At 39.8% G+C, this 27,736-nt stretch overlaps 1 protein-coding gene across 10 annotated transcripts in view; it reads left to right on the top strand.

Annotated features, from left to right (window-relative positions):
- The window catches only part of BTF3L4 (basic transcription factor 3 like 4), a 28,037-nt gene extending 7,099 nt beyond the window's left edge, over positions 1 to 20,938 (top strand). For 6 of the 10 annotated variants that reach the window (XM_021096657.2, XM_021096654.2, XM_021096655.2 and 3 more), the window contains 3 exons: positions 14,988 to 15,189; positions 16,594 to 16,653; positions 17,880 to 20,938. In XM_021096657.2, coding sequence (XP_020952316.1) covers positions 14,994 to 15,189; positions 16,594 to 16,653; positions 17,880 to 17,926 — 303 coding nt within the window. In that variant the 5' untranslated portion in view covers positions 14,988 to 14,993 and the 3' untranslated portion in view covers positions 17,927 to 20,938. Of the gene's footprint in view, positions 1 to 13,664; positions 13,897 to 14,987; positions 15,190 to 16,593; positions 16,654 to 17,879 lie in introns of all 10 variants that reach the window. The other 4 variants (XM_021096659.2, XM_084965113.1, XM_084965114.1 and 1 more) reach the window with 1 other exon arrangement.
- The last annotated feature ends 6,798 nt before the right edge of the window (positions 20,939 to 27,736 follow it).

Here is a 27,736-nt window from a genome sequence, read left to right as displayed (position 1 = left end):
TGAATTGTAATGTGGACAAATAGCACATTCCCAAATAATTATCTACACTTTCAGTTGTAAAATATCCACTTAGGTAAATCTGGTATTGTCTGTTTGAAGGACTGTGGCTATTGAATTTGCTTTTGGGATAAAATTAGATGATTATCAAAAAAAAATGGCTTTAGTAGACAGTTAAGGAATTCATTATATTTTTCAGACTTGAAGTATTTACATATATGTCAAAATTATGGAACCACTCTTGAATTTTAGTGTAAAATAAGATTTTTTTTCTAATAACACAGAAATAAACCCAAAGGTTTCTTAAAGTAAGGTGGAGTTTTTTTTCCATAAGAGTACCTTTCTACCTAACACAATCTCTCAAATTACTACCTCAGCAAAGAAGCTCATTACTATGTGTGGTACCACCACACAATTTTTAGTAGATTATTAATGCGCATCTGCTGAAAACAGATCAGAAACAATATGGAGACAAGAAATCACTAATAAAGAAATAGCAGATTACTGAAGAAAAGACAGTGAGGAGTCCCCACTGTGGCAAAGCGGGTTGAGGATCTGGTGTTATCTCTGTAGTGGCAAGGGTTCAATCCCTGGCCTGGCTTAGTGGGTTAAGGATCCACTGTTGCTACAGCTGTGATTCAACCCTAGCCTTGGAACTCACATATACTGCACGTGTGGCCCCAAAATAAATAAATAAAGAAGTACAGTTAATTTACAATGATATACAGTGTTGTGTTAGTTTCAGGTGTACAGTGTCGTGTCAAGTTTCAGGTTAGATTCAATTACATGTATATATACATACTTACATTACTTTTTCAGATTCTTTATAGGTTATTATAAGAAATATAATTACCTATGCTATACAGTAGGTTGTTTATCTGTTTTATATGTAGTAGTGTGTATATGCTATCCCAAACTCCTAATTTATCTTTCCCCCACCCACTCACCTTTGGTAACCATAAGTTTCTGTTTGTGGGTTGATTTCTCTTTTGTAAATTAGTTCATTCTTTCATTTTTTTGTAGGTTCCACATATAAATGATACCATGGATATTTGTCTTTCTCTAAATGGCTTTCTTCACTTAATATGATAGTCTCTGTGTCCATTTATATTACTGCAGATGACATTATTTCATTGTTTTTTATGGCTGAGTAATATTCCACTGTGAACATATACTACATCTTTATCCTTTCATCTATTGATAGACATCTAGGTTTCTGCCATGTCTTAGCTATTGTAAGTAGTGCCGCTGTGAATATTGGGGTGCTCGTATCTTTTTGAATTAGAGTTTTCTCTGGATATATGCCCAAGAGTGGGATTGGGCAGTCATATGTAACTATTTTTAGCTTTGTTGTTTTGTTAGTTTGTTTTACTTTTTATGGCCACACCCGTAGCATATGGAAGTTCCCAGGCTAGGGGTTGAATTGGCACTCTAGCCGCAGGCCTATACCACAGCCTCAGCAACACCAGGTCCAAGCCTCATCTGTGACCTACTCCGCAGCTTGCAGCAAGCCCCGAATCCTTAACCCACTGAGCAAGGCCAGGGATTGAACCTGCATCCTCGTGGATACTAGTCAGGTTCCTAACCTGCCGAGCCACAGTGGGAACTCATTTTTAGTTTTTTAAGGAACCTCCATACTGTTATCCATAGTGGCTACACCAATTTATATTCCCACTAACAATGTAAGAGCATTCTTTTTTCTCCACACTCTCTTCAGAAGTTATTACTTGTAGACTTTTTTTTTTTAATATTTTTTTGCTTTTTAGGACCGCACCCGCAGCATATGGAGGTTCCTAGGCTAGTGGCCTAATTGGAGTTACCGCTGCCAGCCTATGCCACATCCACAGCAGTGCCTGATCCAAGCTGCATCTGCAGCCTACACCACAGCTCACAGCAATGCTAGATCCTTAACCCACTGAGTGGGGCCAGGGATCGAACCCACAACCTCATGGTTCCTAATCAAATTCATTTCCGCTGAGTCATGACAGGAACTCCTATTTGTAGACTTTTTAATGATGATCATTCTCACTGGTGTGAGGTGATACATAATTGTAATCTAATTTGCACTTCTCTCATAATTAATGATATTGAGCATCTTTTCATGTATCTGTTGGTCATCTGTATGTCTTCTTTGGAGAAATGTTTATTTAGTTCTTCTGCCCATTCCTTTTTTTTTCTAGGGCCACATCTGAGGTATATGGAGATTCGCAGGCTAGGGGTCGAATTGGAGGCTACAGCTGCCAGCCTATGCCACAGCCACACCAACATTGGATCCCTGCCACCTACACTGCAGCTCAGAGAGCACTGGATCCTTAACCCACTGAGCAGGGCCAGTGATCAAACCCATGTCTTCATGGATACTAGTTGGGTTCATTACCACTTAGTCACAACAGAAACTCATGCCCATTTCTTTTTAATGGGTTGTTTGTTTCTTGGATGTTAAGCTATGTGAGTTGTTCGTACATTTTGGGAATGAATCCCTTGTCAGTAGCATTGTTTGCAAATATTTTTTCCCAGTCTGTAGATTGTCTTTTTGTTTATGGTTTTCTTTGCTGTGCAAAAGCTTTCTAAGTTTAATTAGATGTCATTTGTTTATTTTTGTTTTTATTTACAGTACTCTAGGAGATGGATCCAAGAAAATATTGCTCTGATTTATATCACAGTATTCTTCCTATGATTTTTCTCTAGGAGTTTTATAATACCCCATCTTGTATCTAGGTCTCTAATCCATTTTGAGTTTATTTTTGTATATGGTGTTAGAGAATGTCCTAATTTCATTCTTTTGCATGCTCAGTTTTCCCAGTACCACTTATTGAAGAGAATATATTTCTCCATTTTATATTTTTGCCTCTTTTGTCATAGATTAATAGCCTGTAAGTGCAAAGGTTTATTCTGGGCTGTCTATCCTCCTTCATTGATCTATGTGTGTTTTTTGTGCCAGTACCATACTGTTTTGATTACAGTAGCTTTGTAATATAGCCTGGAGTCAGGGATGGGATTCTTCTAGCTCCCTTCCTTCTCAGGATTGTTTTGGCTATTTGGGTTTTTGTGTGTGTGTTTTCCATACAAATTTAAAACTTTTTTCTTCTAGTTCTGTGGAAAATACCATTGGTGACTTGATAAGGATTGCATTGAATCTCTAGATTGCTTTGGGCAATATAGTAATTTTAACAGTATTGATTCTTCCAGCCAAAGAACACAGTGTATCTTTTCATCTGTTTTTGTTATCTTCAATTTCTTTCATCATTGTCTTTTCAGAGTACAAGTCTTTTGCCTCCTCAGGGAGGGTTATTCCTAGGTGTATTATTCTTTTAGATGTGATGGTGAATAGGATTGTTTCCTTAATTTCTCTGTCTGATATTTTGTAGTTAGTATATAGAAATGCAGAAGATTTCTGTATGTTAATTTTGTATCCTACAACTTTACTGAATTCATTTATGAGCTGTAGCCATTTTCTGATGGCATTGTTAGGATTTTCTATGTGTAGCATCATGTCACCTGCAAACAATGACAATTTTACTTCTTTCTTTCCAATTTGGATTCTTTTTTTTTTTTTTTTTTTTTTGTCTTTTGAGAGCCACACCCATGGCACATGGAGGTTCCCAGGCTAGGGGTCTAATCGGAACTATAGCTGCTTGCCTGCACTACAGCCACAGCAATGCCAGACCCAAGCCACATCTGCAACCTACACTGCAGCTCACAGCAATGCCAGATCCTTAACCCACTGAGCAAGGCAAGGGATTGAACCCACAACCTCATGGTTCCTAGTCAGATTCATTTCTACTGCGCCACAATGGGAACTCCTGGATTCTTTTTATTTCTTTTACTTCTCTGATAGTTATGGCTGGGACTTCCAAAACTGTGTTGAATAAAAGTGTTGAGGATGTACATCCTTGTCTTATTCCTGATCTTAGAGGAAATGCTTTCAGCTTTTCATCATTGAGCATGATGTTATCTGTGGGTTTTTCATATATGACCTTTAGTATGCTGCGGGATGTTCCCTCTATGCCGAATTTCTGGGGAGTTTTTAATCATAAATGGATCTTGAATTTTATTGAAAGTTTTTTCTGTATCTGTTGAAATGACCATATGGTTTTTATTCTTCAGTTTATAAATGTGGTCTATCACATTGGTTAATTTGTGGATATTGAAAAATTCTTACATCCTTGGAATAAATCCCACTTGATCATAGTGTATAATACTTTTCGTTTGTTTGTTTTTTGCTTTTTAGGGCTGCACCTGCGGATGTGGAAGTTCCCAGGCCAGAGGTTGAATCAGAGCTACAGCTGCTGGCCCACGCCACAGCCACAGCAACACGGGATCCGATCCTTATCTGTGATCTATACCACAGCTCACAGCAACGCCAGATCCTTAACCCACTGAGCAAGGCCAGGGATCGAACCTGCATCTTCATGGATCCTAGTTGGGTTCATTAACCACTGAGCCATGAAGGAAACTCTCTGTAATACTTTAAAATATTGTTGGAGTCAGTTTGCTGGTATTTTATTGAGGATTTTTGCGTCTATGTTCATCATAGTGATATTGGCCTGTAATTTTCTTTTTGAGGGATATCATTGCCTGGTTTTGGCATCAGGATGATAATGGCCTCATGGAATGAGTTCAGAAGTGTTCCTTCCTCTGCAATTTTTGCAATGGTTTCAGAAGGATAGGGGTTAACTCTTAATGTTTGGTTCAATTCACTTGTGAAGCCGTCTAGCCCTAGATTTTTGTTTGTTGAGAGTTTTTAAATTACTAAGTCAATTTCATTATTGTCAGTTGGTCTGTTCATATTTTCTACTTCCTGGTTCAGTCTTGGGAGATTGTACCTTTCTAATAATTTGTCCATTTCTTTTAGGTTGTCCATTTTATTGGAATATAGTTCCTTGTGGTCTCTTATGGTCCTTTCTATTTCTGTGGTGTCAGTTGTAACTTCTTTTTCATTTCTGACTTTATTGATTTAGGTCCTTTCCCTTTTTTTTTCTTGATGAGTCTGGCTAAAGGTTTATCAATCTGTTTTTTTTTTTTTTTTTTTTTTTTTTGGAAAGAACCAGCTTTTTGTTTCATTGACTTTTTCTATTCTTTATTCTTTTCTTAGTCTCTATTTCATTTTTTTCTGCTCTGATCTTTATGATATCTTTCCTTCTCTTAACTTTGGGTTTTGTTTGTTCTTTCTCTAGTTACTTTAGGTGTAGGTTATTTAGGTTTTCAAATTTTTCTTGTTTCCTGAGGTAAGCGTGTATTGTCGTAAACTCCTTAGAACTGTGTCCCATAGATTTTGGATCATCATGTTTTCATTTTCATTTGTGTCTTAAGTATTTTTTATTTTCTCTTTGATTTCTTCAGTGATTCATTGGTTGTTCAGTAGCATATTGTTTAGCCTCCATGTGTTTGTTGATTTTATATATATATATATATATATATAGTTTTTTTTTTTCCCTTGGAGTTGACTTCTAGTCTCAGTTGTGGTCAGAAAAAAATGCTTTTATGATTCCAGTTTTCTTAAATTTACAGAGGTTTGTTTTGTGGCTCAGTATGTGATCTATTCTACAGGATGTTTAATGTGTATTTGGAAAGAATGTTTATTCTGCTGCTTTTGGATGGAATGTTCTAAAAATATCAGTTAAGTCCATTTGGTCTAAATATGTCATTTAAAGCCTCTTTCCTTATTGATTTTTTTGTCCGAATGGTCTGTCCATTAGTGTAAGTGGGATATTAAAGTCCCCCACTATTTTTGTGGTACTGTCAACTTCTCCTTTTTATGTCTGTTAGCATTTGCCTTATATATTGAGGTGCTTCTAGGTTGGGTGCATATATGTTAACAATTGTTATATCTTCTTCTTGGAGTAATCCTTTGATCATTATGTAGTATCCTTCTTTGTCTCTTATAAACAGTCTTTATTTTAAAATCTAATATAAGTATGATATAAGTATCACTACTCTGGCTTTCTTTGGATTTCCATTTGCATGGAATACCTTTTTCCATTCCCTTACTTTCAGTCTGTATGTATCTCTAGATCTGAAGTGAGTCTTTTGTAGGCAGTATATTTATGGGTTTCTGGGACCCCTATAATTCAAATATTAACCTGCTTGACTTGTACCAAAGTTCTCTTAAACTGTCCTCCTCTTTTTTCTTTTTCTATTTGACAGCAGTGATTTCCATTGCTCTGTCTTACAACTTACTCTTCTGTTTTACTGTCTCATTTAGTCTTTTCCTTCCTTTTCCTCTTTTTTTCTTTTTAGGGCTACACCTGCAGCATATGGAAGTTCCAAGGTTAGGGGTCTAATCAGAGCTGCAGCTATTGGCCTGTGCCACAGCCACAGCAATGTGGAATCCAAGCTGCATCTTCAACCTACACCACACCACTTGGCAATGCCAGATCCTTAACCCATTGAGCAAAGCCAGGGATTGAACCTGCATCCTCATGGATACCAGTCGAGTTCATAACCCTCTGAGCCACAACGGGAACTCTCTTCATTTAGTCTTCTGTTAATTCATTCGAGTGTATCTTTCATTTCAGTTCATTCTTCAATTCTGTTTAGTGCTTTATATTTTCTAATTCTTTGTTTAAACTTCTAATTTCTTGCTCTGTACATGTGTTCTCCCAAGTTCTTTGATAAGCTTTATGATCATTAGTTTGAACTCTTTCTCAGATAGGTTATCTTTCTTCACATTACTTAGTTCTTCTCAGCTTTTATCTTGTTCCTTCATCTGAAACATTCCTCTGTCACCTCTTTTTTTTTTTTTTTTTTTTTTTTTTTTTTTTTTTTTTTTTTTTTTGGTCATTTTGCTATTTCTTTGGGCTGCTCCCGCGGCATATGGAGGTTCCCAGGCTAGGGGTCAAGTCGGAGCTGTAGCCGCTGACCTACGCCAGAGCCACAGCAACTCGGGATCCAAGCCGCGTCTGCAACCTACACCACAGCTCACGGCAACACCAGATCGTTAACCCACTGAGCAAGGGCAGGGACTGAACCCGCAACCTCATGGTTCCTAGTCGGATTCGTTAACCACTGCGCCACGACGGGAACTCCTGTCACCTCATTTTTATCTAAATTACTGTCTGCATTTTTATGTATGTTGTAGGTTAGTTATGTTTCTTGACCTTGGAGAGGTAACCCTCTGTGGAAGACATCTTATGTATCCCAGCCATGCATGCCCCTCTCATCATCCAAGGACCGGGGCCAGCTGTTCCCAGGCTAGTGTTTGCAGACTTGGTCTGGTCTGCAGGCTGTAGGACTATAGTTTTCTTGCTCCTGGTGTCTGCCCTCTCATGGGTGAGGCTTAGTCTAGAGGCTGGGTAGGCTTCCTGGTGGGAGTGGCCAGTGCCCATCCATTGCTAGTGTGAGCTGAGTCCTGGCCCTCTAGTGGGCAGGGCCATGTTTAGAGGCGGCTGTGGGCTCAAGAAGTCTTTAGGCAGCCTGTCTGCTGACAGGTGGGGCTGTGTCCCCACCTTGTTTGTTGTTCAGACTGTGGCATCCCAGCATTGGATCTGTCAGGCTGTTAGCTGGGGCCAGGTCTTGGTGCTAAGAAGTCAGCCTCCAGGAGCGCTCACACAAATGAATACTCTGATATGTGCACCACTGCTGTCTGTGTCCTCTGGGTGAGTCATGGCCACCACCCCACCACCCAGCCTCCCCAAGAGACCGTCTTAAGACCAGCAGGGAGGTCTGGCCTAGACTCCTGTCAAATTACTACTTTTGCTCTTGGTCCCACTGAGTGTGAGATTTTGTGTGCAGCTTTTAAGAGTAAAGTCTTGGTTTTCTCCAATCCTGTGGCGCTCCTGCAAATTTACTGGCCTTTAAAGCTAAATGTTACGGGGACTCCTCTTCCCAGTGCCAGACACCCAGTCTGGGAGGCCTGACATGGGGCTTAGAACTCTCACTCCTGTGGGAAAACTTCTGCAGTATAATTATTCTCCAGTTTGTGGGTTGCCCACTCAGGGGCTGTGGGATTTGATTGTATCACAAGTCTACCCCTCCTGCCCATCTCACTGTGGTTCTTTCTTTTTATCTTTAGATATGGAAGATCTTTTCTGGTAGGTTGCAATCTTTTTCATCAATGGTTGTTCTGTAGTTATTGTGATTTTGGTTTGCTCATGAGAGGAGGTGAGCTTAGGGTTCTACTCTGCTGTCTTGGTCACTCTCAGATCTCAATTTCCCCTCCTTTCTTTTACAGGCAATTTCAAGTAGTATTCTGCTTCCTCTCCATCTTCATTTTACTAATACTCTGCAGCATTTTCTGAGATTCTCCTTAAAATTCTATGGTTTTCATCGTATCCTTTCTCCTATGCCAATGTGTCCTTAATTTCTTTTGCTTTCTCCTTCTCTATTCTGTCTCACTACTATTTCCTCGAAATTTTGCCATTAGTGTTCTTTATTTGCTCCCTTAATAATTCTCAAGAGTCTTGGGACCATTTCTTTCAGAAATCCTTTTAAAAGTTCAGACTCATCAATCCACCAGAGAGCTCCAGAATTAGATTCCCATTTTAACCATTTTTTAAAAATTTTATTAAAGGATAGTTGATTTATAATTCTTTGCCAATTTCTGCTATACAGCAAAGTGACTCAGTTATACATACACATACATTCTTCCATTTTAACCATTTTTAAGTGTATAATTCAGTGGCATTAATTATACTCACAGTGTTATATCCAGCTGCCATAATCTCTTTATAAAATGTTTCATCACCCAAATAGAAAATGTTACTGATTAAGCAATAACTTCCCATTCACCTTTCCTCCAGTCTCTGATAATCTCTAACTTTCTATCTCTGTGGATTTGCCTGTTGTAGATATTTCGTATAGATAAAATGATATAATAATTGTCCTTTCATGTCTGGCTTACTTTACTTAGCATAATGTTTTCAGGGTTCATCCATGTTTAGCATGTACCAGAACTTAACACCTTTTATAGCTGATTAATATTCCTTTTTATGGATAATACCACATATTTTATCCATTTGGTTTGGGATGGGGTTATTCTTTGTTTTTTGTCTTTTTAGGGCCATACCCATGGCATATGGAGGTTCCCAGGCTAGGGCTTGAATTGGAGCTGTAGCTAGCTGTTCTACACTGCAGACCCAATGGGATCTGAGCCACATCTGCAACCTACACCATAGCTCCCAGCGATGCCAGATCGTTAACCCAGTGAGTGAGGCCAGGGATCGAACCTGTGTCCTCATGAATACTAGTCAAATTCGTTTCCTCCAAGCCATGATGGGAACTCCCTTATCCATCTGTTTCCATTTGTTTGTTGATGAACTTTTTTTTTTTTTTGTCTTTTTGCCATTTCTTGGGCCGCTGCCACGGCATATGGAGATTCCCAGGCTAGGGATTGAATCGGAGCTACAGCTGCTGGCCTATGAGACAACCACAGCAACACGGGACCTGAGCCTCATCTACAACCTACATCACTGCTCACGGCAACGCCGAATCCTTAACCCAGTGAGCGAGGTCAGGGATCGAACCCCCAACCTCATGGTTCTTGGTCGGATTCATTTCCGCTGTGCCAAGGCAGGAACTCCTGTAAACATCTTTTGTTTTTAAAATAGCTTTTCCTGGAGTGTCCATCGTGGCTCAGTGGTTAATGAATCTGACTAGGAACCATGAGGTTGCGGATTTCATCCCTGGCTTTGCTCAGTGGGTTGGGGATCCAGCGTTGCTGTGAGCTGTGGTGTAGGTCACAGACTCAGCTTGTGTCCTGCATTGTTGTGGCTCTGGCATAGGCCAGCAGCTACAGCTCCAATTAGACCCCTAGCCTGGGAACTTCCATATGCTGTGGGAGCAGCCCTAGAAAAGGCAAAAAGACCAAAAAAAAAAAAAAAAAGCTTTTCTTCTCTTCAGCGTAAAAATGGATTGTCAGTATAGAAAGTTAGAAGTAAAAAGGAGTGTCCACTGTGGCTCAGTAGAAACAAATGCAGCAAGTACCCATGAGATTCAGGTTCAATCCCTGGCCTTGCTCAATGGGTTAGGAATCTGGTGTTGCTGTGAGCTGTGGGGTCAGCTGCAGATGCAGCTTGGATCCCACGTTGCTATGGCTGTGGCATAGGCTGGCAGCTGTAGCTCTGATTCGACCCCTAGCCTGGGAACTTCCATATGCCTTGGGTGCGGCTCTAAAACACACACAAAAAAAGGAAATTAGAGGTAAACATAAAATATGAAAAAGACACTAATAATCATAATTCCACTATCCAAAAATAACTACTATTAGTCTTATTGTTCTTTCCCATCTTTATGTGCATATATATTTAACATATCTGGGATTACAGCTAGATGGTCAATTTGGAATCTTTTCTTTTCCAAATAGCTTTATAGAAATTGTTTCATATCATTAAAAAAAAACCTCTTCTTAACCTTTAGTCTAAATTTCTGCATATACTCCAATATATAAATATACCATAATTTAACATTCTAGTGCTTCAGTAGTAAAGAATCACATGTTGGATGTTATATACATAAACATCTATCTTCATCTCTGATTTTCTTCAGATAGATTCTTAGAAATGCAGTTACTGACTGAAAGATCATGGATATTTTTAGCACTCTTGGTCCATATTGTCAAATTGCTTTTCAAAAAGGGTATGCTGGAGTTCCGGTTGTGGCACAGCAGAAACAAATCCAACTAGGAACCATGAGGTTACGGGTTCGATCCCTGGCCACTCTCAGTGGGTGAAGGATCCAGCGTTGCTGTGAGCTATGGTGTAGGTCACAGATGCGGCTCGGATCTAGCGTTGCTGTGGCTCTGGCGTGGGCTTGAGGCTACATCTCCAACTGGACCCCTAGCCTGGGAACCTCCATATGCCATGGGTATGGCCCTAAAAAAGAAAAAAGAAAAAAAAAAGACAAAAAGGCTATGCTGTTTAACACTATCTACAGCATAGCTGTAGATAATCTACCTTATCAGACTCTGGCCACCAGAGCATAAGAGAAAGTGATCCCAGTGTTTCATATAGTCTGATGACATATGTTAGATTTTGCTTATTTCAACAATAATAGGGTACATTTCATACTAGCCTTTAGAAATAGGCAGAGATAAGGTGCTGAACCTTAAAAAGATTATTGAGGAGTTCCCGTCGTGGAGCAGTGGTTAACAATCCAACTAGGAACCATGAGGTTGCAGGCCGATCCCTGGCCTTGTTCAGTGGGTTAAGGATCCGGCGTTGCTATGAGCTGTGGTGTAGGTCGCACACGTGGCTCAGATCTGGTGTTGGCTATGGCTCTGGTATAGGCCGGCAGTTGTGGCTCTGATTAGACCCCTAGCCTGAGACCCTCCATATGCCTGGCTGGGGTGTGGCCTTGAAAAGTAGAAAAGACAAAAAGACAAAAAAAAAAAAAGATTGTTGAAAGATACTAATTTATGGGAGTGTGTACAAGGGTCATAATTCTCAAAATCTGACTATTCTTAGCCTCACAAAATACAGACACTTATGTGCCTTATTCTTTTCTTTCTTTTTTTTTTTTCTTTTTCGCTGCACTCGCAGCATATAGAACTTCCTGGGCCAAGGATTGAATCTGAGCTGCGGCTGCAACCTATGCCAGATCCTTAACCCACTGTGTTGGTCAGGGATAGAACCCACGCCACCACAGAGACAATGCTCAGTCCTTAACCTGCTGCATACAGTGGGAACTCCTTATGTGCTTATTCTTAAGATATCTATTATTTCACCCCATTAAAACATAGGAAGAAAAAAAAATTAATTTCCTGGTAAACATTTAAGTGCCACTACATAGAGGACAGAGTAGCAATAAAACTTGATTTTAAGACAGCTGTCAGGAATTCCCGTCATGGCGCAGTGGTTAACAAATCTGACTAGGAACTATGAGGTTTTGGGGTTCGATCCCTGCCCTTGCTCAGTGGGTTAACGATCCGGCGTTGCCATGAGCTGTGGTGTAGGTTGCAGATGCGGCTCGGATCCCGCGTTGCTGTGGCTGTGGTGTAGGCCGGTGGCTACAGCTCCCATTCGACCCCTAGCCTGGGAACCTCCATATGCCGCGGGAGTGGCCCAAGAAATGGCAAAAAGACAACAACAACAACAAAAAAAGACAGCTGTCAATTATGAATTGTAGCTGACTGCCCTAGTGGGAACTTGGATACAAAAAATCATATAGAAGAATTTAAACCTCCTCTGTGAACTGAGGTTACTTACCAGCAAGAGCTATGGACTCAAAATAACTTTGTGAGCCTCCTTATAGCCATGAAAATTTATCACCAAGTAGAAATGAAGCAACCATCAGATCTACCAGATAGAAGGCTGCTGTGGTTAACATATGTACCCTGTTCAAAGGGCTAGCAAGGGCAGGGGTTGTTAAGGTTTTGATAGCTGTGTGATTGGGCCACCCAGCGGTTGCTAGGAATGACTTAAAATGGCCCTGAATTCTGTAGGGCAGTTGGGCTGATTCTGAAAGGGCAGAACAATAAGAAAAGTCAGGCCCAAAATACAGCCCAGGTTCATGTTCTGAGTTTGCGTATAACCAGCTGTTTGTCCTTGAGTATGTTGCTTAACCAAGAGTTCTAATCTTCAGTATTTATTTATTTAACAAGAGATTTTAATTAGAAGACCTCTAATCAACAAATATATGGCCTCACCTTTTTTTAATGGCCTGACCTGTTTGGAGCAATATTGATTTCAAATCTCTTGTGACTTTAGTATTTATAAATTTAAAAATATATCATATTCCAGAGTTCCCATCCTGGCTCAGCATTTAGTGAACCCGACTGGCATCCATGAGGACTCGGGTTCCATCCCTGGTCTTACTTGGTTGGTTAAGGATCCGGTGTTGCTGTGAGCTGTGGTGTAGGTCGCAGATGTGGCTCAGATCCTGTGTTGCTGTGGCTGTGGCGTAGGCTGGCAGCCACAGCTCTGATTGATTGGACCCCTAGCCAGGAACCTCCATATGCTGCGGGTGCAGCCCTAAAAAGACAAAAAGACCAAATAAATAAATAAATAATAAAAATATATCGTATTCCAATATTTAAGACTCTTCACACCTGGAAATATTGTAGAAATCCTTTATTAAATTAAGTGGTTTGGTGTTTTGTTTTTTTTTTTTGTCTTTTGTTGTTGTTGTTGCTATTTCTTGGGCCGCTCCCGCGGCATATGGAGGTTCCCAGGCTAGGGGTCAAGTCAGAACTGTAGCCACCGGCCTACGCCAGAGGCACAGCAACGCAGGATCCGAGCCGCGTCTGCAACCTACCCCACAGCTCACGGCAACGCCGGATCCTTAACCCACTGAGCAAGGGCAGGGACCGAACCCGCAACCTCATGGTTCCTAGTCGGATTCGTTAACCACTGCGCCACGACGGGAACTCCTGGTTTGGTCTTAATATGGAAAATAGAGCCCTACCATATCTATTCTTTCCCCGTACTAAAATCATGTGATTCTAAGATAGATCCAGAGCAACATCTCATTTCATATCCACTGTACCACTGCCTTCTCAAGCCATTCTGCCCCAATTTTTAGCCATTTTTCCATTGAACTTTTCTACCTAAACATTAGTTGTCTTCAGAACTACATGGTTTTATTTTTTCTAAAATTAATGTAAATTATTTTTAACTTGTAGTGATTTTTGTTCAGAATAGCTGGATTGAATGCTTATTACTCTGTGTAATATTTATGGGGTTTAGTTACAGTTTTCTAGGGAATTTGCGTTTATTTTCTCTGTGTTCCAGGTCTTGCCTGAAATTTAGAAGCCCCTTTCTTCCCCTTCCTTTCTGGTGCTGTCTGTCAGTGGTGGTGATCACCTCTGAGGAAGAAAAGCCCACTTCCACTGACCATGGAGAACACTCAGCATCTCTGCTTGATTGTGACAAGGGCAGTTTTTGGATGGATCATGAACTGCTTCTAAAGTAGCCAAGAGTTAACTCTCCTAACCTTTTTTATAATAAGCATGTTACCACCAAGGTAACTTACCCAGTGGAATCAACTATGTAGTGGAATCACATTATTTACACATTTAACCTACATGCAGATACTCTACAAAACATAGAGTGAGAGAGAAAAGTAACATTTTAAATAGTGTACATACATTCATCCTTCCTTTTCAGTGAGTCCCAGGCAGTGGATTAAATTAAATCCAAAGTAGTTAATACATATCAGTAAAAACTATAGAAGGAATGTGAGGATGGTTTAAAAGACTTCCTAGTAATTGATAAATATTCACGTGGCCAGGCAAGTGGGCGGGAGAACTTCTTTGTCATTGACAAAGTTTATTGAAGGTTGTTGAAAAACCACATTTAAGAATTACAGGAACTGAGAAAATCCTATACAAAGAATGACGTGATGAAAACAAGTTGAAACTTGTGTAAATTTACTAAGTATTCAAAGGAGTGAAACATCTGATTAATTAAAATTCTGAGTGTTCTTTATGGGTTTTCAGTGGTTATTTTTACCATACAGTATTACCCCCTTACAACCTGTTCCATAAGTAAGATGCTAACCCCACCAAATAGTATCTGTACTGTTTTAATTTGATAGTGTAAATTAAGTAAGATAACAGGTAATTTCATTAAGAAGCTAATTCTTGGAGTTCCCTTGTGGCTCAGTGGGTTAAGGATCCAGTGTTGTCACTGCAGTGCCTTCGGTTGCTGCTGTGGTATGGGTTCAATCCCTGGCCCAGGAATTTCCATGTGCCATGAATGCAGCCAAAAGAAAGAAAGAAGACAATTCATGGCTCTGAATTCTACTTTTTTTAAATGTGGGCATGAACTTCTTATAGTAGAAGTCTTTGAATTTAAAACCTAGATTCTATAATAAAGTGATTATTTCTTGACCATCCTAGTGATTTATGCCATCTACACCATTTTACTTTGTTGCTAGGGTTTTTTCCACCCAAATCCACTGCTTAGATAAATACTACATTGGGATTGCCTAACTAACTACCAAGTAAAAAATAATTGGCTAAAGTGTTTTTTAAACAGTTTTTTTTTTGTTTGTTTATGATATAACAGTTGTATGAAATACGTGAAATATATTTTTCTTCCGTGATCCTACAGGTGAACATGATTAAAGATGATGGAACGGTTATTCATTTCAATAATCCCAAAGTCCAGGCTTCCCTTTCTGCTAACACCTTTGCAATTACCGGCCATGCAGAAGCTAAACCCATCACAGAAATGCTTCCTGGAATATTAAGTCAGCTTGGTGCTGACAGCTTAACAAGTCTTAGGAAGTTAGCTGAACAGTTCCCTCGGCAAGGTAGGTATTTCATTTTAATACCTCTCCCTCCTCACCTTAATTGGAGAACCTAGTGATTTAAAAGATGTCCATTCTATGCTGGAAGGATTTGCCTATATACAGATTTTACTTTTTATAATGTTATTTTTGTGCTTCATAAATTTTTGAGTTTGTTTCTTTAATAATTATGCAGCGTAGCATGTAAAATATTTGGATACATTCTGGTAATAATATAGAGAGTTGGGAGGTAATTACCTAAAAGGAATATGCCGGGATCTACAGGCCACATTTTATGAACAGTTGATTTGGTATTCACTTATAACTAATGACACCAAGAAGATAGTGTTAAAACAAAACTATTTTTATTTAATATTATTGATTGTACTGTAGAATCAACAACCATTAGTTCTGAGTGTCCAGGATAGTCCTGGATTTCAAATGTGTCTTGTCACCCCTAAAAGTCTGAACCTATTATTTCAGTGCTAATGAAAAGGTACTTTTGATTACTATTACCAGTGCTAATAGCTAGGTACTTTTAAACCAAAAAGAGAGAGAAAAATACTTGAATACTGTTTTTTGATTTAGAGAATAAATTAACTATATATAATACTTTTATTTAAACTCATCTAGGGAGTTCCCATTGTAGCGCAGTGGAAACGAATCTGACTAGGAACCATGAGGTTGTGGGTCCGATCCCTGGCCTTGCTCAGTGGGTGAAGGATCAGGCATTGCTGTGAACTGTGGTGTAGGTCTCAGACTCAGCTCAGCTCTGGCATTGCTGTGGCTGTAGCATAGGCTGGCAGCTGTAGCTCCAATTCGACCCCTATCTTGGGAACTTCTATATGCCACGGGTGCAGCCCTAAAAAGCAAAAAAAAAAAAAAAAATCTAAATTCTATTTTGCATGTAAATTTTACCTTCGTTATCCATTGAAATTGCCAGCCATATTTAGTGTATATCTGATGAAGTTTAAACTTTTATTAATTTTAGTATTAAGTAAAAAATGTGGCATTAAATTAGAGAGTACTGGAGTTCCTGTTGTGGCTCAGTGGTTAACGAACCCGAGTAGGAACCATGAGGTTGCGGGTTCTATCCCTGGCCTCCCTCAGTGGGTTAAAGATCTGGCGTGGCCCTGAGCTGTGGTGTAGGTTGCAGACGCAGATCGGATCCCGCATTGCTGTGGCTCTGACGTAGGCCGGTGGCTACAGCTCCAATTAGACCCCTAACCTGGGAACCTCCATATGCCTCGGGTGTGGCTCTAGAAAAAAACCAAAAAAATAGATAAATTAGAGGTACTTAGCTTTTTCTGAGCAACTGTGTAAGATTTGTTTCTACAACTATATAGGCAGGAAAAAAGGGTAAACATTGTAAGTATTCAATAAATGTCTTTGTTTTCAATGACTAATTTTAAAATAAACTTTTTGTAGTGTTGGATAGCAAAGCACCAAAACCAGAAGACATCGATGAGGAGGATGATGATGTTCCAGGTAAGTGACATTTCTTTAGTTTTAAGATTTTTAACATGGAGTTCCCATCATGGCCCAGTAGTTAATGAACCTGACTAGTATCCATAAAGACACAGATTCAGTCCCTGGCCTCACTCACTGGGTTAAGGATCCAGCATTGCCATGAGCTGTGGTGTAGGTCATAGACATGGCTCAGATCCAGCATTGCTGTGGCTTTGGGATAGGCCGGCAGCTACAGCTCCAATTGGACCTCTAGCCTGGCAATTTCCATATGCTGCAGATTCGGCCCTAAAAAGAGATATTTAACATCCTGATAATCTTGTATAATTCCTTACATGATGATTTTTCAGTTTTTCGTTGATGGTGAGCTTGTGAATTTAAATTAATTCACAATGGTGAACATATAGTCTAATGAAAAAGTATAAAAAAGCCTTCCCGTGTAGTACTCAGAATCAGAAATTGTCACCAGCATTTTTTCTGCTGTACCTCAGCAGTAACAAACCCAATTAGAATCTGTGGCTTCGGGTTCAATCCCTAGCCTCACTCAGTGGGTTAACGATCTGGCATTGCCGTGAGCTGTGGTGTAGCTGTGGTGGTCCCATCTGGTGTTGCTCTGGCTGTGGCATAGGCCAGCAGTTGTAGCTCTGATTCGACCCCTAGCCTGGGAACCTCCATATGCCGCAGGTGTGACCCTAAAAAGCAAAAAAAAAAAAGAAAAAAAGAAATTGTCACATTAAGTTCTGCTGTCTACATTTATCAAATTGGAATCACTGTGATAATCAATTTGCGTAGTTTTTGTTAACATTTCTGCGGGAATTATGATTGACATATGAAAATGCTTCACCTTAGTAGTTTGCATAAGAGAAAAAAGGCTAGGAGTTCCCATGTGGCATATGATCCATTGTTGCTGCAGCTGTAACCTAGGGTTGCAGCTGTAGCTTGGACTCGATCCCTAGCCCAGGAACATCCCTATGCCGCGAGTGCAGCCAAAAAAGAAAAATGGGGAGGGGGGGGGAAGACTAACATTTCCTTAAGGTTACTATTTTAAGCAGAGAAATGAAGCATTATTAGTGAAATGCCACCAAATTATTTTTGCCTCTTGTCCTGTATATTTTCAAGCTAATTCTAGTGGCAACAATTTTGTATTTATTGAGCTAGAAGTTAGGGATTGCACTTATTCCTCTTTTTCTTTCTTTCCTTTTTTTTTTTTTTTTTGTTTCTTTAACTCATTTACCTTTTTTTTTCAGATCTCGTAGAAAATTTTGATGAGGCATCAAAGAATGAAGCTAATTAAAATCTTTTCTGGTTTTTGGAAGCTGGCATGGACTAGATTTAACAAATCAGCTATGTGGTTCCAAAGTTTTACAGACACGGAGAACATCAACTGTTACTAGTTCAGTAATATAAATATTTTGTATATTAACAATGCTGTTTGTTCAGCATTTTTTGGTCATTTGATTTTGCATTTTGCACTTCCTCCCAGGATCTATTCTTTTGGTCAAAATACGAAGTGTCGGTGCAGTTTGAAGGTGTTTTGGTTTTTAGAGTCTTGGTTTTTTGTTGGAGTATTTTTGGTGTGTATGTGTATGTACGTGTGTGGGTACGTGTGTATAAAGTGGAGAGCAAATTGGAAAACAGTTCTATTTATCCTCCTTACCCCAGTAGAAATAAAACAAATCTTTACATTTGTTACTTTTTATTTTTTCTAATGATGCATAGAATTAATGAAAAGTGAGTATCTTGGATTTCAAATCTGAAGAAATTTTACCTTAAAGTTTGGTTTTAATTTGCTTGGTTAACATATTTCTTGTACATTTTCCTGGGTTTAAAATGTCTTGAGATATTTTGCCACCAGCTTCATGCTGGCAATAGTAAGTAGCATATCTTCAGTGCAGTTGTTTTGGATTCACTTACCTAGTCAGACCCCGAATTTATTCTACCAGCTTTCTTCCTAAATGCCTTGTTTCCTCTCCTTTTGGTCTCCAGACGGCCTGGTCAGCCTTTAGTAATGCTCTTCCTCATCTTCCATCTAGCCTGAGAAGGATGTTCTCCATATAGAGTTAAGTGAGTGCCTAATCCCTCTTTTTGTAAGACTGTTCCCGCATCTTGAAGAACAACAACTCCATCTTCAACTTTTTATTCCCTTGATTTTACAGTTTGGTAGATTTCAAACTGGAATAGCTAGCATGTGCTTGCTAAGTAATTTTAAGCCAGCCTTATCCCATATCCTAGCTGTTTTTAATAGCAGGTGCAAAAATGGCTCTTTCAGCAAGATTGAAATTGGGAATGTCCTTTTGAATTAGGAAAAAAATAGGCCATAAATGCATTCCCCAGCACAAGTGGGCATTCTGTGAACTGGTACTGGCCCCAGGAGGATTTCTTCAACCACTCTCCCGCTCTTGGCCTTGAACCTACCTCTGGATTGGATCTTACTATTGTAGCTGCTCACAGCATCCTCCTGCATGCTTAGAGTAATGCTTTGGGGGAACACTGGTAAACAGTATTTATTTTTTTCACCTCCTTTCAGAGGATTTGGAGGTAAGTTGCATTCATTCATTGAAGCGTCCCTCTTGCTGTCTGATAATAAAAGCTTGCATTTTGTTATATCAGCATTAATTATAGCCAATATTTAAGGATAAGATTTAGAAAATCTGTCATGGCCCATCATCAAACTAGGGCTTAGGCTTGCAGCATATCAGCTTTGTTTCAAGCTAGATATCTTTATTTGATATCTAAAGTGTTTATTTTAAAAGTGCAAGACTAACAATGTATCAAGAGATCGATACACAAAGGCAAAGCTCTTTTTTTTTTCCCCATCTAGACACCTCAGTTTATTTTATACATTTGTTCATTTTTCCTGTTATGTTTTATATAATATATGGATTAACTACAAAATAAAGTAACAGTAATAAAATAACAAAAGAGGATAATATTTCCTCTTGTGCTTCTCTTTTTGTTGTCTACAGAATTTCCTTCTTTTGTATTTCCCCTTTTGCTGCTAACCCCAAATGAATTTAAACCCGGTCACTTTTTGAAATAATGTTGTTCCATCCATTGTTAGGTCAGTACCTCTAAATGGTCTACATAGTCCAGATGTTGTTCCTCTGACTGTCCCCAAAGTGCACATTGTAGGGCAGAGAGAGTCAGGGGACTTCAGGAGGTTAGGGACACGTGAACCATAGGTAGTATAGGGGGGAAGAAAAACACTCATCTGGAAGTCAGGAGGTTTGGGTCCTAGTCCAAGCTCTGGAAGTTACTATACGACCTTGGGCAGGTCACCTAATGACTCTGAAATTCACCATCAATCAAATGAGAGGTTTCTAAGTCTTAACATTTCTTCTTCTCTGTAGTTCTCTGACTCTCACTTCTAAAAATCCTCAAGGAGGTGATTTTATCGTCTTTTTAAAGATATCTTTTTAATCAATACCCATGAAAGTTTCTTTGTGTATATATTTCTCCCACTTTTACATTTTTTATCACATTTTAACTTATTCAGAGGAGCTCTGGTCAGTATTTCCTTTTATCCTGTTGACAACAACTCTAATGGCTGGCCTTTCTTGTATGCAATGAGCCAACATTCTTTTTTGTTTTATATTTTCCCTTTCCTTTTCCTGGACAAAGCATATTGAAATCTTTTTTTTTTTTTTTAATAATTTTTTTTATTTTCCCACTGTACAGCAAGGGGGTCAGGTTATCCTTACATGTATACATTACAATTACATTTTTCCCCCCACCCTTTCTTCTGTTGCAACATGAGTATCTAGACAAAGTTCTCAATGCTATTCAGCAGGATCTCCTTGTAAATCTATTCTAAGTTGTGTCTGAGCATATTGAAATCTTGATTGAACCCAAAGAAATGTTTCTGCCTTCAGAGTGAGTAGGCATGAGTGTGGGTGAAACTTCTGTAAATTGTGGTATCCTTGGCATAAATATGAATTAACTAATTTTTAACATATGAAGTAGTTATTAGTATTTACTTTTTCCTAAAGTTATGTATTTATTGCCAAGATAACTATAGAAGAATTTCTGGGGAAATTCACCTTAAATTTTGGGGATAATTCAAGAAAATGTCTGCAGAAAAATAATTCATAATCTTAATTTTTGTGGTTAGTCCTTTCAGTTTTTGTAAAACCCCTCATTTAGCTGTTTTGGGGAAGCCCAGAGTAAATAGTTGGAACCTTATATTTGTTTTACCCTTATTTTTCCTGTTAAGTAATGGTTTTAGAATACATCAAGCCTCTTGATTTGTGTTAAGTAACTAATGTTTATAGGATTCCATTAAATTAATTTTAATAAGCCTACCAAATTCTTGTGAAAACCCATATTGGTTTGTGTTTGATTTGTTTCTTTGTTTTAATTAGTTCAGTATTTAATCCTAAGTGTGCTATATATCCATAAATAAGATTCAGTAATAAGACATAGTATGAAATAGTAGGGAATGCACAGGTTTTCAGATAGAGATCAGTTCCATTACCTACTATACTGTAACCTTTCCAAGAAGGTTGCTATAATGCGTAACTCCAGGGGTCACCATTCATATGTGTTACGCTCCAGGGGTTGCCATTTTCATAGAATATCGCTCGATATTAGCCTGAAAGTCAATCCTTAAGAATTACTCAGAAAGTAAGTTTGAGGGTTTTGACTTTTATAAACTTAATAATTGGATATTTAGTGTACCAGACAAGATCTTTGATAGCTGTATTTGAGCAAAAATTCTTAGGTTACATATGTTGATCTCCTTGGCACTGGTGTTTCTTCTCAAAACTTTGCCACCCTTTAGGGATATGTTGTCAAAGAAAAATATTCTATAAACTTAAAGTGGTGATGAATTTATCCTGCAGCCACATTTTAAAAAATATTTTAAAGAAACTAGCCCACAAAAAAGTTAGAACTAATAAATGAATTCAGCAAGCTGCAGGATACAAAACCAACACACAAAAATCAGTTACACTTCTATACACTGACAATGAACAATCCAAAAAGTAGATTAAGAAAATAATTCCATTCATGATGACATCAAAAAGAATAACCTACTTAAAAAGAGTTCCCATTGTGGCACAGCAAGTTAAGGATCCAGCATTGTCTCCATGGCAGTGTGGGTTTGATCCCTGGCCCAGGGCAGGGAGTCAAAGATCCAGCATTGCTGCAGCTGCAGCTTGGATTCAGTCTCTGGGCCAGGAATTTGCATATGCCACGGGTGGAACCATGTAAAGAAAAAATCTCCTTATAGATGAAAAGGGCTGTTTTAAAGAGCTTGATGTCACTGGAGGGCTTCAAATAGGAATTTGATGTCTAATGAAGAAGTAGAAATAGATCGAGGTCATGTAGTGTAATGGTGAAAGAGGATTTGAGGTGCCAGCAGCGGCCCCATATTCAAGTCTTAGCTCCACCAGTTCATTTGTGTCTTAGATGACTTAACTTCCTACACCTGTTTTCCTATGTGGAGAGAGAGAATTCTTGCAGAATTATTGGGGGAAATAAATGTATATGAAGTGTGTGACATATACATAGTAGACACTTAATAAGTGAGTTTTTCATTGGTAAAGCATGACTAATATGGCTTGTTCAAGTCAAATCATGATCGTCTTGGCCCAATTTATGGTATATTTTTAGTTAGCAGAGTTGTTCTCAAGTTTTCACCCATTTGGCTCCACTTCATTACGTGCATCGTAGCAAGTGCCAGGGTGGAGGAAATGGATGAATCAAATGGCATGCAAATAGAATAAAGTTGGACTGAGCTACTTGGGAACAGACAATAGGTATTATTATATCTTTGTGTCTACAGTGTCCAGGACTGGGCCTGGCATATGGTAAATAAGCACATATTAGGTAAACTTGAATCAATTAAATTTAGAAATTCATGAATGTGGAAATATCTGAGCCAAGAGGTGGCCAAAGGTTTCATACAGTGTCATTCTCTATCCCACATTCCTCTAGTAACATGGGATCTGTTGCGTCAGCCCAAGAAGGGTGTTGCTCTTATCTCTGTGTTGATCTTCAGTCCCTTCTTGCTCTGGGCCCCAGTCAAAGGTACAAACCTGTATGACCAGGTGACTATAGAGGGCTGTTCTCTTGCCCTCTGTACATCCCCTGCTCATCCAGCATCTGCTTCACCTACACCTGTTCACATGACTAAGCTTCCTACAGACTTGCCCCAGGCCCGGGCTATTGTTGTTCTAGCTTTAGATCAGAATATCTCCACCATGATTAGCTTATCAGAGGGGTGGTGTAGGCTGTGCCCCTCTGCTGATTTCCCTGGTAAATGAAGAGGCAATCTGATGTCAATTCCCCCTATAACTGGTGACCTCCCCCTCGCCCTGAGAGAGAAGACTGCCACCATGTCCTGCCTGCCTTCTGCCGCACGGTGCAAGGTGTCATTCCAGGACCTTGCTTCAGACAGGTAAGATCCCTTCATTAAACCATTGGTGTTTCTGTTGCTGACTCAGTTCTTTCTTCAGTCTTAAAGTTCGGCAAGTACAGGGTTTGTCGGCCTGGTGAGGCGCAGCCTCCTATCTGCTGATAAATGAGTCTTAGTATTTCCAAGTGTGGATGATGCTGCCTCCAAAGTCTTAAAAGGCTTACAGAAGGTACTTCCTCCTTGGTGGTAAGATGTGCATTCTGCAATGGCTAGTTTTATCTGTTGGAGGCAATGTACTGAAGGGATCCAGATCATTAACCCGTAAAAAAACTTCACTGATTTGGTAGGCCTCTAAATAATATTTGTATAATTTCTCCCCCACATTCTGGAATACATGTGCCTTTCCAAGGCATCCAGAGTATTTGCTACTTAACTTCCTATCACAGCTGATGATATTGATATACTGGATCACTATGGATATGATGTTCTGTAAAATGTTCTGACAATTCAGATCCCTTTGTACTGTATTACGACAGAGAATGTGTGAATTAACCTGACACTGGGGAGCTGCAGCTGCCGGCCTACACCACAGCCACAGCAACACAGGATCTGAGCTGTGTCTGAAACCTACACCACAGCTCACTGCAATGCCAGATACTTAACCCACTGAGCAAGGCTAGGGATCGAACCCACATAGCATCCTTGTGGTTACTAGTCGGGTTCATTATCGCTGAGCCGCAACAGGAACTCGTGTACAGCTTTTAAGTGTCTTTTTCATTATAGATTTTCTTAATTCATTTTGAAAATCTATCTCAATGAATATAAAAAGAGTGAGGGAAATGTGCTATTTTCCTTCAAAGTTCAGACATGAATATAAACGAAAACGAAATAAAATGTCGATTAAAAAAAAAAAGATTGGGGCAAAACATGAATGTATACTGTTGCATCTCCTGTGGAAAAGAACACATTTTCTAGATCAATGGCTGCATACCAGATACCTTAGGCGCTGTTAATCTCCTTTAGAAAGATAGCACATCTGGTATAGCAGGTATCCCTGGAATAAAACAAGGACCGTCATTCTTCCATTCTTTACAGTTTTGTGGAAGATTCCAAACTCTGCCATTCCTCTAAAATGACAGGCTTTTTTATTTATTATTTTGACTTTTTTTTTTCTTCTTTTTAGGGCTGCACCCACGACATGGAAGTTCCCAGGTTAAGACCGGCCAACGCTACAGCCACAGCCATGCCATATCTAAGCTGTGTCTGCACCTTACACCATAGCTCGCAGCAACGCTGGATCCTTAACCCACTGAGCGAGGCCAGGGATCGAACTTGCATCCTCATGGATACTGGTCAGATTCTTAACCCGCTGAGCCACAATAGGAACTCTATTTTGGCCATCGTTGAGGAATAGTTTCAGGAGCTTCCACTTAGCTTTTCTTACTCCTACCTAGTGGTACTTTTTTTTTTTTTTTTTTTTTTTTTTTTTTTTTTTTTTTTTTTTGACTACTTTAGGTGCCTCATATAAATAGAATCAGATGGGTTTTTTGTTTTTTGTCTTTTTTTTTTGTCTGCTCATCCATTCTTGATCACTTTTGATTGTATAAAATGGGAAGTCCATCTATCTTGGCCCGAAGAACACCATGTCCTTTGAGCCATTTCCAAAATCCTTATTGGCCAGACCCTCCTGGCTACCATTCTCACATTAAGCCCCACCCTTCTGATGACTAAATACTGCCACTTGGTCTCTGCTAATCTGTGACCTCATTCCCTTTGCTTCTAGGGAGCCCATCTCCTATCATCAGTCCTGACTTAGAGACAACAGCTGCTACAGGATCCTCAGTGATGCTGGTAATTTCCTTATCTAGTGCATTTCCTGTTGCCTTGGTAAATGGAGCATCCTCCAGGCCTTTCCAAGAAGCATGGTCAACTGGTGGATATTTCACCTTAGATAATAGACCCATTATTGCAGGCCCACTTCATTGAGCCTTTTGATTCCTTTCACCACAGTTTACCATGGCAGTTCTGGCATCTCTATTTATGGATGTGGGCTACCACTTTTTTCAGGTGTCAAAGAGCCATCCCAGTAGTGTATAGAATCATCTCTTAGGGACCCTTGCTGAGTGTTAAATCTTAAGTCACAGCAGAGCACCCTGATATTGATGAACTCTCCTTTATCTGGCTTTAAATTCCACCCCCACTTTTCCAGCCCTCAGGCATACTCTCCTGGTATTTGCTATCAAATGTTAGTTGGATCCTGTAGCTATTTGGGGATATAATCTTGCCTACTTGGGTATTTGATCCTGGACATGGGGCTAGTGGCCAGGAGGAGAAATCAGAGAAGATCCTAAGGAGCACTTACATTGTCTTTTAGGTACCCACAAAGTGGGGAGAGATGGGCCTTTATCTTCCTACCTGGAATTGAGGGTCACTTCTGTAGGCCCAGAGGTTTCAGAGGAATCTTGAGATTCAATCTTCCCAAATGCATCTACCTAGATATCATCATCCCAAATCTCAAGCTCTTATTTCTTCCCCATCAGGGGCCAACTCTTATGAGAAGACTTTCCTTGACTAAGAGTTCAACCTTTTCTAAAATTTTCCCATTCTTGCAATTCTGCCTGATAATTAACCATCTCTGACCACTGGCTACAAAAGACATGGGTCTCTTTAAATGCTTGCAGTGAGGTCCTTCGCTTTTTATTATTATTATTATTATTATTATTTTGTCTTTTTGCTATTTCTTGGGCCGCTCCCGTGGCATATGGAGGTTCCCAGGCTAGGGGTCTAATCAGAGCTATAGCCAATGGCCGAAGCCAGAGCCATAGCAACGCCAGATCCAAGCCACATCTGAGACCTGCACCACAGCTCACAGCAACGCTGGATCCTAACCCCACTGAGCGAGGCCAGGGTTTGAACCCACAACCTCATGGTTCCTAGTCAGATTTGTTTCCACTGCGCCACGATGGGAACTCCTCATCAGACTCTTAACAGCAGTCATCCACTTCCACAATCCTAATAATTGATGTTTCCAATGTATTTTTCAAACGCCTGAGGCATTGCAGCAGTTAGACTAAGCACCCCATTCCCTTTCCTTCCACTTGTATCCACCCAGTTCACTAAAGGTGAAAGTCTTTGTGGTTACATTTACAGTATGCCAAGGAATCTTGTAGTCCATCTACCACACTGCCATCCTGACTTCAGAACCTCAACCTTAGGATCTACTCTCTAGAATTACTACTGGCACCAAATGTCTTAGGTTAGATTCTCTAGAAGCAGAGCCTGAAATAGGGATTCTGGCTTAAGTAACTTGTTGAGGAATTTGCTCTTAGGAAACGAGGAAAGATAGTAGCAGCACAGGAGATGGTAGAAAATAGGAGGGGAAAAAAAACTAAGAGAAAAATGTGGGGGAGTTCCTGTCGTGGCGCAGTGGTTAACGAATCCAACTAGGAACCATGAGGTTGCGGGTTTGATCCCTGCCCTTGCTCAGTGGGTTAACGATCCGACGTTGTCGTGAGCTGTGGTGTAGGTTGCAGATGCGGCTCGGATCTCACGTTGCTGTGGCTCTGGCGCAGGCTGGCAGCTACAGCTCCGATTAAACCCCTAGCCTGGGAACCTCCATATGCCGCAGGAGTGGCCCAAGAAATGGCAAAAAGACAAAAAAAAAAAAAAAAAAAAATAGTGGGAGTTCATCGTGCAGCACAGTGTTAAGGTTAAGGATCCGACTGCAGAGGCTCGGATCACTGCAGAGGTATGGGTTCCATCCCCGAGTCAGTGCAGTGTGTTAAAGGATCAGGCAATGCTGCAGCTGAGGCGATTGCAGCCGTGACTCAGATTCAATCCCTAGAGGGGAAACTTCCATATTGACACCAGTGTGTCATTTAAAAAAAGAAAAAAAAAAAAAGCATGGATTCAAACACCAGCATTGGGAGTTCCCGTCATGGCTAAATGGTTAACAAATCCAACTAGGAACCATGAGGTTGCGGGTTTGATCCCTGGCCTCGCTCAGTGGGTTAAGGATCCAGCATTGCCATGAGCTGTGGTGTAGGTTACAGATGGGGCTCAGATCCTGTGTTGCTGTGGCTCTGGCCTAGGCTGGCGGCTGCAGCTCCAATTCAACCCCTAGCCTGGGAACCTCCATATGCCGAGGGAGCAGCCCAAAAAATGGCAAAAAGAAAAAAAAAAAAAAAAAAACAAAGACCAGCATTGGTCTAAACCCACAAAGAAACTCTGAAACAAGAACTGTACGTCCAAATGAGTCTTTTGAGACAAGGGCTTATCTCAGACAATATTGACAGGTTTTCTCCCCACTTCCCTCAACCCAAAGAGAAATGGCTCCTGTTTGGTTGAAGGCAAGTTCCAGGAAGGGAACAACTGAATTGTTATCAGCCACCACTGGCAGCAGCCGGAGGATGGGTGCATAAGCTGCTAAAAAGGATTTGGATTGGTACCAACAGCATCCCTCATTAAGAAACTCATATATTCTTAAGCCATGGAGACCTAGACACATATAGCACTCATAATATCTTCAAATAAAAAAGTGTTTATAATCCCTTATTCACAAGTCCAAAACCTCAACTAAATCCAAGGTAGTTTGAGAAGAAAAGTATATTTTTAATGAACTTGGTAAAAAAAAAACTCTGTAGAAATATATGTTTTGAATTATAGGATACAACCTCAGACTCAGCTGGGGTATTACTTAATAAAACATATATCCCATATTATATTTTTTATCAAAAAATTGCTGAT

This window comes from Sus scrofa, chromosome 6 (genome assembly GCF_054392235.1).
Source record: "Sus scrofa isolate SSC_HxYL_T2T_F1_AM1 chromosome 6, Sscrofa_HxYL_maternal_Yorkshire_Landrace_v2.0, whole genome shotgun sequence".
NCBI lineage: Eukaryota > Metazoa > Chordata > Mammalia > Artiodactyla > Suidae > Sus > Sus scrofa.
Note: the sequence above shows the minus strand (reverse complement) of the source record. Positions and strands in the feature narration are given on the sequence as shown.